Raw genomic sequence first — 18,034 nt, 5'->3', positions numbered from 1 at the left:
CCCTACAAAACACTCGCCTATCATTCAGGTTTCACAGGCAGGGCTAGTTGAAGCAGAGGATGTATGTGTCCCTGCGCATGTCTGACCCGGTGAAAGGCCGAGCTCTGCTCTGAGGCCGGCTGGGTCTTGAGCTCCTCTGCTTCCTCGCTGAGCGATGGTGCTGTGTGGCTGCCGAGCGGCTCTGGAAAGGGGGCTCTAATTAATCAAAAAGGTCAAAATTACTTATTTTGGGCATTTCAAAATTTCTAAGGTTGAGAGGCAGTGGGGACAGATGTATACTACAAGACTGCTTTTGTAGAAGAGTTCCCATTCCCATGGGAATGTTTAGCAATTTGTAGTATCTTTGTAGGAACTTGTAGGAGGTGGTAGGATCTTTGTTCTGAAGTCAGCATCCGTCCACTTGGGAATCTGACAGCTTTTGGGATGCGAGGATCTAATCCTGGGTAACTAAGTCAGACAACTCAGGAGACAAACTTGTCTCTCTGTGCCTCGTGGCAAGTTGCAGCATCCAAAGCCATTCGGTCGTACCAAACAAACAGAAGCTCATCGTCCGTGCCTCGAGGTGGTTTACGACCCAGCATGGGCCAGTTTGTGTCCGTGGGCATACTGGGGAGGAGATCCGTGGTGGATCGGAGCAGGTGGATCGGGTGGGTGTGCTCGGGAGGGCATGCAGATGACTGGAAAGTCTAAAAGCAGAAATCAGACGGATGCAGAAAAGCCATTTTGTGCTGAGAGAAGGTCTCTTGTGTATCGGTCCTTGGAAGGCTTACAGGAAATATTCCATTAGACGCTGGGAGGGCCAAAGGTCTCTTTGTGTATGGTCCTGGGCCCTGGCGTAGCTTTTAGAAACGTACACTGTTACGTGATGTATTTTGTCATCCGAAAACACAATCAAAGCTATTAAAAATATGGAGAAATGGTTTTTGTTTCGCTGCTTATCAGTGTCACCGGTCTTCTGGGTACGAACGTGCGTTGGATCCTCTGTTGTGCTGCTACCACTCAGAGATAAACTTTAGACTATTAATCACTGGAGAAGATTAGGCTCTCCAACAAATCTTAATTTGTGCACGTTGCTTTCTGCTCCTTTTGAGCAGTATTAACTCCAAGGAACTGTGAAGGCTCGAGCTGTCATCCCAGAAAAGTTTAATGTCCTTCTCGCCTTTTACAGCTCAGTGCGCTCTGCGCTTCACTTCATTTGTCAGGCACAGCAACTCCAAATTTGGAGTCCTCCTTTTTTCCTAGCTATTAAAAAGTACGATTTTTAAGATCAGGAAAAGCCCCCAGGGGAAATATTTTAAAGTATTGGAGTCTTTCTGTGCGTTCTTTCTGGATGAACGTATTTATTCTTAATATTGAGAATTGATTTGGTAAATACAGAAATACAGTTCTGGAAGTTTGGCCATGTGTTCGGTGCTGAGACATGCAAAGCAACTCTTTAGCTGGGATGATGTGATGTTAAATAGCATGTTGGACTGGGGCAACAGTCTTCTGTTTGGTGTGGTTTAAGGGAAAGCTGCGGTACCCAGTCCTGGCGAAGCAGGATAACAAAACAAATGACACTTGTGTAGCAGAAGCTGAAAGCCTTGCGCTGCCAAGCTCTCGTTAAATGAACCCGGCAGCTCTAAACTGATGACTGAGCAGTAGCAAATACGCTGTGTTTTCCTACTGTTACTAAATGGAAAAGAAAACACGTTTCTGGTTGACATTTCAACCTATTAAAATGTGATTGAAGTGGGATTTGCATCTTGGATGGCTTGGAAGATTTACTATGGCCGCTCGTCTGTCACATTGGGAGAACTCGCTTCACCCTGAAAATCCCTGAATTTCGCGAAAATCCCTGCCCTGGGCTGGGTGCAGCTTCGTACCTGCCCTCAGCTTCCCTCGAGGCTCAGCTGCAGTCGCCTGCACCGGGCAGGAGCGGGGACGCGGCGGTGAGCACCCAGCCGAGCGTGGGGCAGAGCAGAACACGGCTGTGTAGGGTTTGTGCAGTCAGCTGGTAGGGATTCGTCTAGGATTCACCTAAAATCAATTAAAGGACGTTGGGTCCGGGTGGACTCTGGTCAGCAAGGTCCTCCCATTTCTGATGTGGGACGTCGATGGAGCCTTGGAGGAGAGGCAGGGCTTCTGCTCCTGGTCCTCTCCCCTGGCTGTTGCCTCCGACTTTTCTGCTTTCCGAGCAAGCGACGAACATACCTGTGAAAACCACCCTTTCTCCTTAGCTCCGCAGAGGTTAAATTCCTCGCAGGGGAGCAGACTTTAGGGAGGGGATTGCTGCCCCTTCTCCCCTTGCAGAGCTACCTGGGGTGCTGTAGGAACGTGAAGTGAGTCGTGAGGGCAATCCCCAACGCGAGCGGGTCTGAAGCCAGGCACGCTGCTTGGGATTTTGTTTAAAAATCGCGTGGAGGAGAGCAACCATCTGTTTCGTGTGTAGGGAGGTTTGTTCTCCCTTTCTTCTTCAGCGCACTTTGTCTGAGCGTGTAGGCTCAGTCCTTCCAGTCCTTCCCCCCAGATTTCGATGAGCAGCAGAGTCCCTGGGGTACGATTGTAAACCTTTTGTCAGCGGCTGGACCCGGGCTTGCGTTTGGGGAGAGATGGGGGGTTTTTGGTGGTGGAATTCCTTCCAGAATTGCACTTTGCAGCCCGGCAGACCCCTGCAAAGGCTCCGCTGCCGGCGGAAATAAACTTTATTGGGGGGAGAGAAAGATCCACCACGCAGATAGAGCCGTGCTGGTGCCTTTGTCCTGCGGTTTCAGGGGGAGGTTTGCTGCGTGCTCGGCCCCGTCTGCCTTTGAAGATAAGAGCACCCGAGGCTCGGCGACCCCTGCTCAGCCACGGGGGCTCTGGTCGCCTGCAAAGCCACCACGGAGATGTCCCCCTCTCGGGGGACCGGCTGCGGGCTTTTGGTGGCTTCTGGCCACTCTGGGCTGCCCGTCAGGGCGAGTCGCTTCTTCCAGCGCTGTCAGGCAAGTGGGATTTTTTTGGAAGAGAAAATACGAAAGTGTAAGCGCTGTTTTCATTTAGTTTTTAAAGGCTTGGTGTGTTCTGATCCGTAACCTCTGTTTTTCTGTGAAGCTCTGACACAAGGTCCCACGGACACTGCAAGTTTACGTGGGCACCGCCAGCAGTTGGGCAAACTGATGGAAAAAAATCCATCAAGGGCTATTAAATAAAAGCAACACCGCTCCTGGCTCGGGCCGTCCCCGCGCTGGAGGTCGCTGGAAGCTGAGAGCCGGTGCTGGAAAAGCCGGGCAGTGCTCGCCCAGGAGCCTGGATCAGGTTTTTCCCCTGGTGCTAGGGGCAGGGTGCTTGGCTGGGGCTGTGCTGGGCTCTGCCACCACGCAGCACTTGCACGCGCGGATTTTGGAAGCTGGGAAGTTCCTGCTGGCTAAATTCAGGTTTTTTGTAGTTGCCTCTGACGCCCTGCCCCTGCGTGAGCCCTGTGCAGGCAGGACACGGCTCGGGGCAGTGCTCGGGCACTGCTGCGGAACCGCAGGCAGGAGCTCTGGGCTCTGGTGGCGCCAAAGCTTGGGGAGACATCACCATTTCTGGGCTTTTATTTTATTTTATTTTATTTTATTTTATTTTATTTTATTTTATTTTATTTTATTTTAATGAGGTTGAAATACTTCTAGCTGCTACGCAGAACTGAGGCTACTGCTCTTTTAAACCCGGGAGTTTCTGAATTTTCCCAGTTATGCCAGTGTAGGTAAACACGAGTGAGGTGAAAGAACTTTTGAAAAAATATTTCTTTCCTGGACTGAGCAATTAAAGTGCACTTTATCCTCATTTTGATACCTTTTTTTTTTTTCCTGCAGCTAGAAGGGTTAGAAATACCTACTTATTTGTTTTCAATGAAAGCTTAAGTAGCTGTGCAGCCCTCTTGATTCCAGCTTGAGCTTTGAGGCAAAATATTCGAGACCTGGGTTAAAATTTTTGGAGCAGGCCTAGCAGCAGGAACAGCTCGCCTGTGATGGGGGTTACCTGCCCCTTCCGCCACGCTGAGGGTGCAGCTGTACAGTTTTGGTGTCTCTGTGCTTTTCTTGGTTTTTCTTTTCAGAATTTAAAGCAAGTTTTTAATTCTCTGATTTCCCACCACGTTGTCAGCGGTCATTTTCTGTAGCCTCGGCGATGGTTTCCCCATTGTAGGAAAATGGAAACCCATGGTCATGATCAAAGCTGAGATTTAGGTGGAACTTTGGATTTCTCCTTCTGGCCCCCACCTCACGTAGGTCTCTCAGGGAGCTGGGGGAAGTGTTGGGTTTTGCTCTACCATGTGGCACCAGCAGTTGGGAGCGCTGGCTGGGGAGCTGGTGGGCTCTGGGATCTGGTTCTCTTCCCCCTCCGTTTCTCCATTCCCTGATCTTTACCTGGGAACACAGCGTTTTGCTCCACTCTGTATCACGCAGGCCGTAAAACTCTACGCTTATCACCGCATTGAATGTTCCTCCTGTTGGGAAGCACCTCTCAGAGGCCGAAGGGGAGGTGAATTGGCTTCTCCTCGGTGCCCCAGGAGCACTCGGCCCCAGGTTTCCCTTCCCTTGGACTCTCCCAAGCGCGTCCCCGCGAGCGGCCTCGGCCCGGGAGCTCCTCCGGGGCTGCCCCTTTGGCCGGCGCAGCCGGCTGCGTGTGCTCCCGGGTCAGAGGTTGGGAAAAGCAGTAGTCAATTAAAGCTTTATTAGACGTAGCTAGCAGCGCTCTGAAAGGAGCCCGCCAAGCTCCGGCCGCTAATAAAGGCTCTTTGTTAAGGTATTTAATAAATTAACACTCGGCAGCGGCGGCGGGGAGGGCGATTACAAAAGCCAGGCTCGTTAATCAGCCTGTGTACCCTCTTCAAACGCGTGGCCCGGCCGGGGCGGCTCCGTAATCTTCAGCCACCAGATTTTTTGGGAGCCGCGCGAGCCCGGGGACGGAAGCGCCTCGGCGGGTCACGCCTGGGCCACGGCGCGGGGCACGCGCCAAGACAAACAGGGCCGAGTGGGGCCTCTGCTGCGGGCCACGGGGCGATACCGGGGTTGTGCCATCGCGGGGATCCCCCGGGCACCGCTGCGCCTCGTCCCTGCCCCCTCGGCCCCTTAATCTTATTTATTTACGTATTTTTAGCCAACCCTCCTGCCCAGCCGTTTCCAGGCTTGAACATTAGAGGGCATCTCCTGCTCACGCTTCTTTATTTTTTTTTTTTATTATTTTATTTTATTTTGTTTTGTTTTAGCGCAGCTTAATCTATAGGGCTGTCTTTAAAAAGCAAATAGAGCGTTTGACCTGCTGTGCAAATTAGCCATATGGCGAAGTGTAATATCCCGCTGACCCTCATTACCGTGCGGTATGAAAAGCTCTCCCCTTTTCACATGCAAGCATATTAAAGTGGCCTTTTCAGCATTTTCTTCCATATAAAACTGTCTTCACTCCCCTGGCCAAGCAGTTAAAAGGGAACTCCAGCTGCAGCCAGAAGGGTGAAATTAAAGGCTTTACCTTCCTCTAAATGGAAAATAGATATTGCTTCCTAGCGGCAGGGCCGGGGAACAATGCGTGCCCCCAGCTCGGGCAGCGAGGCGGGGGGGTAATGGCCTTGTTTCCTTGAGGGAGGAAAGGGAGTGCTAGAGCTCCTGTGGCTCCTTCTGGGCTGGCTTTCTGCTTCTGCAGCTCTTGCTGGTTCTCAGGGTTTCTTTCACCTGCCTGGCTCAGGACTGCGGCACGAGGAGCGCTTTGCTCCTTCGGTGTGGCCTGCAGCCATGCTCCTTGGCCTTCCTTGGCTGTGTTGCGTCTCAATTTTTAAGGGCTTGAATTAAAGTCCAGGAAGTCAGTCTGTTCCTATCGGCGTGGCAAGCCACAGAACATCAAATTTGCTTTGTGCTAATTCACGTGACACACCGAAGCCTGGGCTTTACCCCTTTACAGAAGAAGTGGGTTATGTTCCTCCATCCTGGGCACCGGCTGGAGGCAGGGCCGGGTAGGGCCGAGGCCAAATCCTGCCGGCGCTGGGCCGGCCAGAAGGAAACACCTCCGTGTGCGTGCCCATGGCCCTTTTGCTTGTCAGAAGAGGCTCACAGCATAGCGAGGTGCTGGCCAGCAAACGGGTCCGGCCGGGAGACATCAGGACGAGGGAACGGCGGCCGGGCCGTGGACGACGGCCGCTGGGCCTCGCAGGGAGAGGCTCGCCTCCAACGCAGCGCTCGCCGTGCCGCCGCGCTCTCTTCCCCCCACGCGATTTTCTGGTTAGCTTTATCGTTTTGTTTTCGGCATCGAGGTGGTGTTTACAGTAAACAGGCGGTTCCATCGGGCTGAGCAAGGGCCTCCTTTTTGATCCTGATTCAGCAAGGCGCTTACATGCTCACTTTGGAGCACCTGTGTGCGTACCCGGGTGTCTCTGTAGAGCTCCTTGGGAGTGTTTATGTTTTTAAAGTTAAGCATCTGCTTAGCAGTCTGTCTTCTTTGTGTTTCATTACTGGCTACTACTGTTCTCTTGTTTTGAGAGATCCTCGTGGCTTGTTATATGTATTTTTCCAAGCTCATCTTTTTTTGTGTCTTATTTCTAACTAGCCTACAAACTTCTGCTGGGTTCTTTAAGCGCCAGCTGATTGTTTTCCCTTAAAACAAACTGCCTATTTTAGGTAATTTGGAAGCACAAGGTGGTTACTTTGCAGGATTTTAGAACTTAGATGCTGCTTTTGGCAAAGTATGTCACCTCCGAAGGGCCGCCGTGGGTTGTTGACCCATCGGGACAGGGATTGTATGTGTGGGTCTGATCCTGTGTGTGCCCACGAAACTCTGGGGTACAAGAGGGGAGTAGCAGTGAGATCCGATCCGGGTTTGATCGAGTGTCTCTTCAGCACTGATCCGATGCCAGGCGTTGTTTGGCAATTCTACCCAAATTAAAATGAAACACTAGCTACAGGGGCCGTTTCAGCCAGGTGAGGGGTGACAAATCACAGCGCCCTTGCTCAGTGACACGGAGGGGAAGGAATATACTGTTACTTGCTGAAATGAGACTGGGGTTGGCTAAATCATGAACATAATCCTCAAAATGGGAGTTCTAGCCCCAGTTCTGGCCCTTCCTCCTCACAGGACGTGACACGTTGGAAATGGCTGGTGACCAGGACATTTGGAGACCGGGATGGGAAACAAGCCATGTGTAAAAATACCTGGAGGCTTCAAAATCTCCATGTAGTCCAAAATCTTCAAAATCTCTCTAGTCCAATCTCCTGCTTGGAGCAAGTCACCTGTGAGTTCTGACCAGGGTTCTCAGGACCTTAGCCAGTCTGGTCTTGAAAATCTCCAAAGATGGGGACTGCAAAACCTCTTTGGGAAACATTTTCCACTGCCTGACTGTTCTTGCTGTAAAAAAGGTTTTTGTTAAAACCAGTCAGAATGTCTCTGTTTCCTTTGTGCCCACTGTGTCTCCTACCATGCACCACCATGAACAGCCAGCCTGGCTCCGTCTTCTCAGTGACCTCCTTGTAGATACTGGAAGGCTGCTGTGAGATCCCCAGATGCTTTTGGCTGCCTTTGCTGCAGGGATACGCTGCTGGTTCAGCTTGCTGTCTCCCCAAACTTACAGACCTTGCCCATGGCAGTGCTCCTAAAGCAGCTCTCCTCGGTCTGTGTTGCTGCAAGAGGTTCCAGGGGTCTTCCTCTCCCAGGTGTGTGACTCGGCATTGCCTTGTTGAATTTCATCACGTTCTTGTTGGCTTGTTCCTCCAGGCTGTTGGCAGTATCCCTGCCCTCGAGCGTACTGACTTTATCCCAAGTCTGGTTTCATCTAGAAAGCAGTTGAGGCCATGTCCATGGCCTCCTGCAGGTCACTCAAGACATTAAGCAAGGCAGGTCCCAGAACCCCCGTCGTGGTTCTCCACTTGTTAAAGGCCTCCATGTAGAGCGTGGCCCATTATCCGCAACCTTCAGACCCCTACCATCCAACCAGGTATTTACCCATCGAGCTGATCCATCATTCAAAATGATGGCTTAACTTGGGTATGCTGTTTTGGATTTTGGGAGCGCCACGTTTAATTCTCCTTGTGATCAAGGAGCAGAGGCTGTGAAGGCAGACTTTCACAGATCGTAGAACACTGATCTGCTTCTCAGGAAACCTTTGTGCAAGCCCTTGAGGTGCCTGGATAGGAATAGAGCTGCTGATCTGTGGCAAATCTCACTGTGCTTTTGTGAGATGCTGTGGAAGTCTCTATTAAAGGCAGGAGAATTCCCAAACCATGTCACTGAGAATTTTTGTGGACCCAAGTCAAAGGAGGATGAACAGCCAGTGAAGGCCAGAGATAAATTCAAGAGAAGTCCAGGTCATGCAGTAGCAAGTACTAATACATTACCAAATCTAGGTGGACCGTGGGTTTAAGATTCTCGCCAAAAAGGAAGACAACCAAAGTCATCGCTGGCCTGTGTGCTTAAACCAGAGCTACAGTGCTGAGAATGGCGTGGTTGACGTTCCTCAGTGGATTTGAAGGCTGTCCTGAGTGAACGGGGAGCTGTTCCTGCTCGTTTTGCATATGTGGTTACCTGGTGTCCACACACTGAACTAATCACAACCTGAGTTTGTCAAGGCAGGAATCTACTTGGCGTATAGATCTGGTCTGTCATCACACATCACCTTGCTTACTTGGTAATGACATTTTTGGGGAATGGGCTAATGATGTTGCCAGGGTGCAGGCGGTGATGTCCCCGTGGGAGGGATGGGTTGTCGACGGCACGTATTGCCCAGTTACACGCAGCTGGTAAATTTGCATTGCATTAAGTACATGGAATGGATTTCTGCTTCCAAGCTAGCAGAAATTTATTAACCCAGAATATGTCTACGTGTTCTCGATCAAAAAAGTCCCATTTTACTGCGCATTTTAATTATTTGCTGAGGACAATAGCAGAATAAAGCTTAGAGGATGCTTTTCCCATGTAATTGACAACTAGATTTGCTTTCAGCTCTCCGCTGCTCCTGTGTTATGAAACTTTCTTGTATTTTTTTCAGCTGTTGTTTTTGCATTCTTGCGATTATATTCTGTTTTCCCTTATGTTGGAGCTCATCTACGATCTTAATTATCTGCCTCTCATTGCCAACTCTGTGAACTCTGCAGCTAATTTGAGAAGGAAAATTTTGCCTGGTAATTTTAAAAATATGAGGCATTATTGAGGGTTTTTCCTGGACCGGTGATCAGAATAAATGTCTAGTTTGGAAGTGTAGCTTTGGACTCTTCCCGCTTGCTTAAATAAAGAGAATGAGAAGTGGGGGAAACCTGTTGTAATTAAAACTAAATGAGTAAATAAGAAAAGGGCCTCCTTCTCCTCTCCCCAGCATGCTTCCCTGACTTCCTTACAGTTTGGATTGAGTTTACAAGAAACCCAGGAGGAGCAGTGCCTCTCTAATGATACGTGTTAGCCGTGTCTCACTTCTGTAGAAGTGCCCTGGTGAATTTGGAAGTCAGAGAGGCTGCGGCTGGGACCTGCTCCCTGCAGCAAGCAGCCCTTCGTGTGCCACGCGCTGCGTGAGAGATGCGTGTGCCTCACGGTTTTCCTCCAGGAAGAAAAAGATGTTGCAGGTGCAGCTGGTTTTCACTAGAAAAAAAAATAGCTGCTTTTAAGAGAAAAAGGAAAAGAAATAAAAGAAGCTGGGTTGTTTCCCATCGAGGGAACATGGCAGGCGGGAACCGGGCATGTACACGCACAGCTCTGTGCTTTTGGGCTCACACGTGGGTCAACTCTGCTCAGGTGCTTTTAGCGAAGCACTGGCTGATGGAGGTGGTGTTGGGCTCGAGTACTGTGCCATGCTGAAACACTCGGGAGATTTGGGGAATAAATCTTTTATTCAGGCAGTTCCCTGCCCGGGCAGAAGCTGGTGGACCTGCCCACGCTTCTGGTGGCTGCTACCAGGGGCTGAGCCTGGCTGAGCGGCCTGGAGATGCTCTCAGTCACCTCTCCCGATACCTTGCGTACAGCATGCAGGTCCCAAGCCTTGTCTTTGAAAACTGGAGGTAATGACGGGATTGGTTAAATGTGGGAAAAACTGCCAGGCCTGGGGCTGTGAGAGGGGAATTGTATCAAAGTGTAACTACTACGTGGTGTTTCCAGATGAGTAGTCTATAAAACATGGGGTCTTGTAGTCTGTTCTGGGTATTTTTTTGGTGTGGTTTCTTTCTGTTTGTTTGGTTTTTTGTTTGTTTGGTTCTTTTTTTTTTTCTGCTTTTTGTTTTTTCACCCAGAGGAAAATGATATTAAAATAGAGTGCATAGAAGAGGAATAATATTATCTGAAGACCTGATAAGTTGTATTGTCCTAAGTAGGTCAAATGTGGGAAACTGGGTGGTCTAGCTAAAACTGCCACCAAGGCGAAGAAAGACTTCCCGTTCTTGAGAAAATGTACTACACGAGCGATGAAAAGGTCTAGGGGGATGATGGAGGAATGCACTTAAGAGAAACGGATGAAATAGTGGACAAGAAAAATGTGAATAGTGTCAAGAGAGATTTTTGGGAGGAGAAGTTTTTCTTTGGAATAGGCTCTCATGAGAGAGTCCCTAAGTCTTGGGCCATTCAGAAAAGGCTCAAGAAGGAAAATGCAGGGAACAGTGCGTTGGACGGGAGAGGGCTTTGGTCAAATTGGCAGGTCTCCGGGCCATAAATTTTAGGGAAATTGTTAAAATGTGAATATGGCCTACATTTTTTTTTGGGAAAGCTTTCAAAGGTCTTTGCTGTTCCTCCTCCTCTGCTATGCTTAAAGCCACTTGTGGGGTTGGAACAAGGAGGCCTGGCACCCAACGCCTCCCAGGCACCCTGTGGGGCTGAAGGGGCTTCTCCCGGAGGGGGAGGCGGGTTTGTAGGGAATCCTTCATATGGCATCTCCAGCCCAGCTCAGATCACTCTTGCTTCTAGTGTCTGTGGAAAACGTCTCCTGTTCAACTGCACTCCAAATTCATTTATTGTGTGGAGAACATTATTATAAAATTGGTTCAAGTGCTTTGCTTTCCTCAAGCCACCAGTGAAACGGGAATGTAAATAATTTTGAAAAAATACCACCTTGTGGTTTGTCCTTGGTGGCCGAGGAGCCGAAAAGTGGGCTCGGTGTGTTCGGCTCTGGGCTGAGGGGGACACACGTGTGTCCCACGGCCCCGTCCCCCCCGACCTGGGGGCCTCTGCCTCTCCCACCACCTGGTGACAGCCTGAGGAGAATTTGGTCACGCCACGAGGAGAAGTTTTGTCACGAGGCGAACAGGCCCCGGCGGAGGCCTGTGGTGTCGGAGGGGGCCGGGAGGACGGCAGGGCTGCGCTGGAAGCGGAGCCCCGTGAGGGATGACTTGTTGGCCTTTCGAAAGAAATGTGCCTTCCGAAGAAATGTGTGACGAGGGTGGGGTGAGCAGGGAGGGACTCTGCTCGGTGCCATTAGAAAGCTCAGTTGGAGGGAAGAGGGAAAGTGATTTCAGCTGAACTGAGTTGCTGTGGTGTAGTCCTAGCAGAAATCTTCAAAATCTGGTGCTAAAATAGCTGATTGGTTTCAGACCGGCCTTCTGCTCCTGATGAACTGCTTTCCAAGCTTCCAGTAAGTCCACGAGGTCCTGCGTAGCTTGGGGAGATGGCAGCTTATGCGCGTTCAGTAACGAGGAGTTAATTACTTGCTGACTGCCAGGAGATGTTGCGTAAGGCCAGTCAGGGTGGCTGGCGTGAGCGACCCACAGCAGTGCTCGGGGCGACCTTCTGTGGGCTCCTGGTGCTGGACATTAACGGATTTGGGGCTACAGGGAAAAAAGGCCTCCGGTTTTGAGTTCACATCACAAGTTTACCACAGATTCACACAGATTCACAGATTTCTCTAGGTTGGAAGAGACCTCAAGATCATCGAGTCCAACCTCCGACCTAACACTAAGTACTCCACTAAACCATATCCCTAAGCTCTACATCTAAACGTCTTTTAAAGACCTCCAGGGATGGTGACTCCACCACCTCCCTGGGCAGCCCGTTCCAATGCTTAATAACCCTTTCGGTAAAGAAGTACTTCCTAACATCCAACCTAAAACTCCCCTGTCGCAACTTTAGCCCATTCCCCCTCGTCCTGTCACCAGGCACGTGGGAGAATAGACCAACCCCCACCTCTCTACAGCCTCCTTTCAGGTAACTGTAGAGAGCGATGAGGTCGCCCCTGAGCCTCCTCTTCTCCAGGCTGAACAACCCCAGCTCCCTCAGCCGCTCCTCGTAAGACTTGTTCTCCAGACCCCTCACCAGCTTGGTCGCCCTTCTCTGGACTCGCTCGAGCACGTCCATGTCCTTCCTGTAGCGAGGGGCCCAAAACTGAACACAGTACTCGAGGTGCGGCCTCACCAGAGCCGAGTACAGGGGCACAATCACTTCCCTCGACCTGCTGGCCACACTGCTTCTTATACAGGCCAGGATGCCGTTGGCCTTCTTGGCCACCTGAGCACACTGCTGGCTCATATTCAGCCGACTATCCACCAATACTCCCAGGTCCTTCTCGGCCAGGCAGCTTTCCAGCCACTCATCTCCCAGCCTGTAGCACTGCTTGGGGTTGTTGCAGCCCAGGTGCAGGACCCGGCACTTGGCCTTGTTGAACTTCATGCAGTTGACCCCAGCCCATCGCTCCAGCCTATCCAGATCCTCCTGCAGAGCCTTCCTGCCCTCGAGCAGATCGACACACGCACTTAGCTTGGTGTCATCTGCAAACTTACTGAGGGTGCACTGGACGCCCTCATCCAGATCATCAATAAAGATATTAAAGAGGACCGGCCCCAGTACCGAGCCCTGGGGGACTCCACTAGTGACCGGCCTCCAACCAGATTTGACTCCATTCACCACAACTCTCTGGGCCCGGCCATCCAGCCAGTTTCTAACCCAGCGAAGCGTACGCCAGTCCAAGCCCCGAGCAGCCAGTTTCTCAAGGAGAATGTTGTGGGGAACGGTGTCAAAAGCCTTACTGAGGTCAAGGTAGACCAGTAGCAGGCTGTGCTAAGTTAGCGAGTAGCCTCACTCCAAAGCCTCAGCGATGCTACCAGAGAGGAGTTGCTGCCATGTTCAGGATGGAGATGATCGGGGTTCTTCTTCCACTCGTGTAGGTTTCGAGAGGTGAGGCAGAGCAAGATTTAATGAATATCTAAAGTCGTCCCACTTTGTGTGCAGGTCCTCTGAAGTAAGATAGTGCCTGGCTTGGTAGGAATTGTAGCAATCCTCCTCATTCTGGGCTTAATCTGTAAATCGCTGACTTCTGGCTCACGGCCCTTCCCTTTCTAGGGGGAAATAGAAGAAAGGCCAACTTTTGAGCAAATCAGGAAGACATGCATGTGGCATGGTATGGGAAAAGCTGGTTCCCAGATTTTCTGAAAAGCTTTCAGTTTAAAATGTCGGATTGCTTGTAAATTCAAGCTGGTGCTTAACCTGATTGCTGGAGAAAGGCTCTGATTTGTACCCGGTCTAGAATTGTCCCTTACTGGGGTTTTGACACCAGTGATGTTGGGATGGATGTGCCCTGCGTGGGCTGGGGACTGCTCTCCCTGTGCACCAGCTATGCTCAGTGTGAATATTCCCCCGAATATCCAACTACATTAAAAACTACAGCTCAGAGGTGGTAGAAGTCCATGCAATGCATGAGTTTGGTTAAATTTTAGCACCTTTGGGGACAGCAGTCCCGGGTGGCGTAGCTGCTGGGCAGATCTGTGAGGCAAAATTTTTGCTTAAGCCTCAAGCTCTGAACTGTGGAAGAAAAGGAGCAAGCTGGGCTAAAACTCCGCAAAGGCTAATAGCAGAAATTTTCAAAGTCCCCTTTAGCTGAGGGCTTTTTAAGGCAGCCTGGTTGTATAATGACAGAGGAGCTGGAGAATCATTCAGTTGGCACGAGATTTTCTTATTTATTTATTTATTTTCCTGGTAGAAGAGGTTGATGTCTGGTGCCTTTCTCGGGCAGGTGATATTTGTTGTTGTGTTTTGTTTGTTTTGTGAATTCCAAATGAGATTTTGGCTCATACCAGTTCAAAGCAAGGCTTTGTCCCTTCTCTGAAGTGTTTATAATCCAATTTCAGACATAAAACAGGGCGGGCGTGGGGGAGGGAGGAACAGGCAGGGATAAAACAGCAAGGTTTTACATAGCCTAGGGGACCTGGGCGGTAGGCGGACGTCTGAACGGTTCAGCAGGTAGATGGCATTTGAGGATCCTCTCGGTTGTGTTGCTGTGCCTGGGCGGGGATGCTCAGATGTAGCTCGGGTTGGTAAAACCAAACCACCTACAAAGGAACGGCTTCGACCACCAGCCACGCGGCCGGGCCCCCTCTGCCCTGCTGGGCGTAGGTGGGCAGTGCTCCTGGAGGGGAGCTTGGGTGTTTGGGTTTTGGGAGTAACCGGCTCTCATCTGGAGCCTCAGACCCCATGTGGGGTGAGGCACGGTAAAGGTGGGAGAGGAAGAGCTCAAAAAAACATTTACTTTTTTCTTAATATGCTGACTACTCTAATAAAATGGATATTACCCACACAAGTGTGTTTCTATTAAATTCCCTGACATGTGGGGCTTTGCATCATTCTGCACCTGTGAGCCAGTGCAAGAATTTCTGCCACTCCTGGCATTGTTTGTCCCCTCTTTATATTTGCCCACACTAGAAATCTGGTTGTTTCACTGTCCCCATGGTAAAGTAAATCTGACGTTTGTGTGTATGGCTTGGTAAAGAAGTGGGTTGATACTGGCACCAATTGATATTGGCACCATATGCCAAATATGCCCAGAGATACTGGAAAATGGATACAGAAGAGTTCACCAGATGCTCTTGTACCTGGACACTTGTTTTTTTCACTCAGTGTTTACTGTAAAATTCTTCTTCATCAGGTATGTGGATCATTTAGCAGGAAAGTGTTACACAGGTATGCTGGAGGAAAGTGTGATTCGCGTGTTTGATGCGGTGTGTTTTATGTGAAATTCAATGATTAATGCAAAGGCTGCTAAATTGAATTCGTCTGCTCTGTTTTCCAGGGTGCCCGAGAAACCTTTGAGAACTACTACAGGAAGCAGAGAAGAAAACAAGCCAGATTGGTACTGCAGCCTCCTTCCAACATGGTACGATCGTCCCCTGGCTTCAGTGGTCAGGGCTGCTCCGCCTAAAAAAGGAGCTGAGGGTTGTCTCTGTGCGCATTGTTCCTTGTGGGTGGTCTCTATTTGTTTCCCTTTTTGCTGTCCTTCTTTGTTTTAAACTTTGCTCACTTTTTTCTTTTCTTTTTTTTTTTTTTGTTTTTCAGCATGAAACTTTAGATGGCTACAGGAAGTATTTTAATCAAATTGTAGGGTAGGTATCCTTTTTATATACATGCTTGCTAAATATGTGTGCGCTGTGTTGTTGAGTAGCCCAGAAAGAAAGAGAGAGGAGGGAATATTGATTTTTTTGACAGCCCTTCAAAGGAGCCCAACCAGGAAAAGAGCTTGGTGAACTTTGCTGTGTCGCTGGTGCAAGCGCTGAGGAACCTGTCAGCTCTTGCACCAGCAAGCACCTTTCTGGGAATTGGAGGGTAAATAGGCTCTGTGGACTATGTGCAGCTACTTGCCCCACTAATGAGGTGAATAGGCCCTCTGCCTTAATTATTCCTTAATATTTGATAATTATTTTCTTATTTTCTTGCTAAAGGAGGTGATTCTCAGGTGACTGTTTTGCCTCTATTCCTATGAACTTTTTATTGCAGTCAAATTTGACAGGAGTTGTCCAAAACCAGCCGAGGTCTCAGTGCAGGCAACCTAAGACCATTGATCTAGAAAAAGTAGGGTACAACGTTGAAATTTCTTCAGGAAAGACTGATGAGAATCATTTCACCATGTAATTGTGACCGTTGTGAGTGCAGCGTGTGCTGCCGACCTCCTAACGCAGCTTCGGGCTCCTGGGCTGGGTTTTCCCTACAAAACACAGCTGAGGTTTTGTGTGTTAGTGTTTAAAATGTTTTTTTTTGTGACACTCGCTCCCTGAAACATGCTGCTGCTTTTTGACCAGCGTGTTTGATAAATGGGCACCGGAGTGAACTGATTGCCTCTAAATGGTTGGGAGCGCGCGGTGTCTCGGGGCGCGAGGGAGTGTTTTCCCTGCAGTGAAGGTGTTTTCCCTGCAGTTAACCAATTGTAACACGATTGCTGCTGGCTGGGGCAGAGTTTAATCAGCGGTTCTTGTTCAAATAACAGGGTGGAGAAGTTCTGCCTTTGTGTATACACAGATATGCATTACCAGGAATAACCAGACTTTGGCTCACGTCTATAATGCAGAGAAACATCATAGAAAACAGCGTGTTGTTAAAAATAGGCGAAGAAAGTATTTAGTGTTGTCTATATTTGGAACAAATACTGCAAATCTGAGCTTGCTCTGGAGATTTGTGCATGTGCAAATCCTGCACGTCCCTCACATACAGTGTTTGCAGATCTCTCTTGATGTCTCGAGACCTGTAACTTTTGATAACAATGCCATTTTCTCCTCTCCGCTAGGTTTTTTGTAGTTGAAGATCACATCTTGCATACGACGCAGGGCTTGGTAAATAGAGCCTATATTGATGAGCTGTGGGAGATGGCATTATCAAAAACCATTGCAGCGCTAAGGACGCATTCAGTAAGTAAAAGCCCCAGATTGTTCAGCTGTTGCTTGAGTTTGGCTTGACAAGCTGGAAATACTGGCTTTTACAGTAGTATTCTTTGTTTTGCCTCTTTGCCAATGACTCTTTTTTAAACAATGGAGTGAAGATACACTGCTATTTCCCCAAAAGGTTTCTTCAGCTTTTTTGGACTCTCGATGCACTGCAGTTTCCTTCTGCCAAGCTTGCAATATTTTGGGGGACTGGAAATAAGAAAGTAGTGGTTCAGTATTTTCTGTTGCTTGGCTCATCACTTTTGCAAAGCACCAGCAGAGGGAGTTGGTTTGTCCTGGAATACTGGGGAAAAAAGTGTCGGTATTTGGCACGCTCAACCATGACCCTGTTAGATATTCCTTTAAAATTAATGGCAGTGAATGGATTGCTATCAAACTATAAATTATTTGTGCTCGAAAAGACACTAACTAGATCTTTTCTTCTTTAGTACTGAAAGACATTTGGAAAAATTACTTATCACTTTGGTATTTCTCTGCTTGAGCAAAAAAAACCCTAAAAAATAATAATAATAACAAAAAACAAAGCCAACTGCCAAAAATGTACAGTTCTCCTCCAGTTTTGCATGACCTGATATCATGTTGCACTGTTTCAGCTGGGAACACTTGAGTGTTTTGCTGTTTCATAGCTTACTGAAAAGTCACCCTATTGGTTAATGGGATGAAAAAATTGCATTTGGCCATAAAAGAAAAAACTGTTAATGACTTTCCCTAAGTCTCTTTTCAAATTGTTGGGACATTTTCTCCAGAAAAACAAAATACTAAATCATTGAAATCCCATTGTTGCTCCTGGGATGGCAGTGCTATCTGAAAGCAAGAGGATGCTGCAGGGTCGTGGTGTTGCAGGCATGCAGCTAATGTGGCATGGGATGCATGTGGTACCCGGGCAGTACAGCGTCGCTGTTGTCTGCCCGGATAAATTTACAATTTCTGCGTGGAGGCACAACGTACTGCTTCCTCAAACCATGCCGAGTTTTACAGTTACGTGCCCTTGACCTTAACGTGGTGTGGTCGTGCGTGGGCAGTGCAGGAGCTGCTTGGCTCTGCTGGGCAGGTGGGAGTGCTGTGGGCTGTGGACCTGGACCTCGCGGGGTGAGCGACCACCGAGGCTTCCCGGGAAGCTCTGGTTTTGTATGGCACAGCACTTCTGGTGACTGGAAGGCTGCCTCCTTCCTCTAAGGCTTCCATCTTACAAAAGGGGATGAGCACAGAGGTGTGCACTTTGCTGTGTTGTAAAGCCAGGTTTATTTTATTTTTTAGAGGAGTTTCCTGCTGGCGTGATAGCCACGAGAGGTAAACGAGTACAGACAGTGTGTTTTTCAGTTTTACCAACTTCGTTGCCATGACCAGTTGTTTTAAGTGATGCCAGACTTAGTGCGCGAAGTGGCTGCCAGATTTTTTTTCCCAGTAATCGTACAGTTTGCCACAATTTCTCAATGCTGTTG

At 49.1% G+C, this 18,034-nt stretch overlaps 1 protein-coding gene across 7 annotated transcripts in view; it reads left to right on the top strand.

Annotated features, from left to right (window-relative positions):
• Positions 1-18,034, top strand: part of EXOC6B (exocyst complex component 6B) — a 294,380-nt gene that overhangs the window by 153,511 nt on the left and 122,835 nt on the right. For all 7 annotated transcript variants that reach the window (XM_066997041.1, XM_048045623.2, XM_066997042.1 and 4 more), the window contains 3 exons: positions 14,951-15,034; positions 15,214-15,260; positions 16,436-16,556. In XM_066997041.1, the coding sequence (XP_066853142.1) occupies positions 14,951-15,034; positions 15,214-15,260; positions 16,436-16,556 (252 nt within the window). The remainder of the gene's footprint in view (positions 1-14,950; positions 15,035-15,213; positions 15,261-16,435; positions 16,557-18,034) is intronic.

The sequence above is a fragment of the Anser cygnoides genome, chromosome 4, assembly GCF_040182565.1.
Source record: "Anser cygnoides isolate HZ-2024a breed goose chromosome 4, Taihu_goose_T2T_genome, whole genome shotgun sequence".
NCBI lineage: Eukaryota > Metazoa > Chordata > Aves > Anseriformes > Anatidae > Anser > Anser cygnoides.
This window is presented reverse-complemented; position numbering and strand designations above follow the sequence as displayed.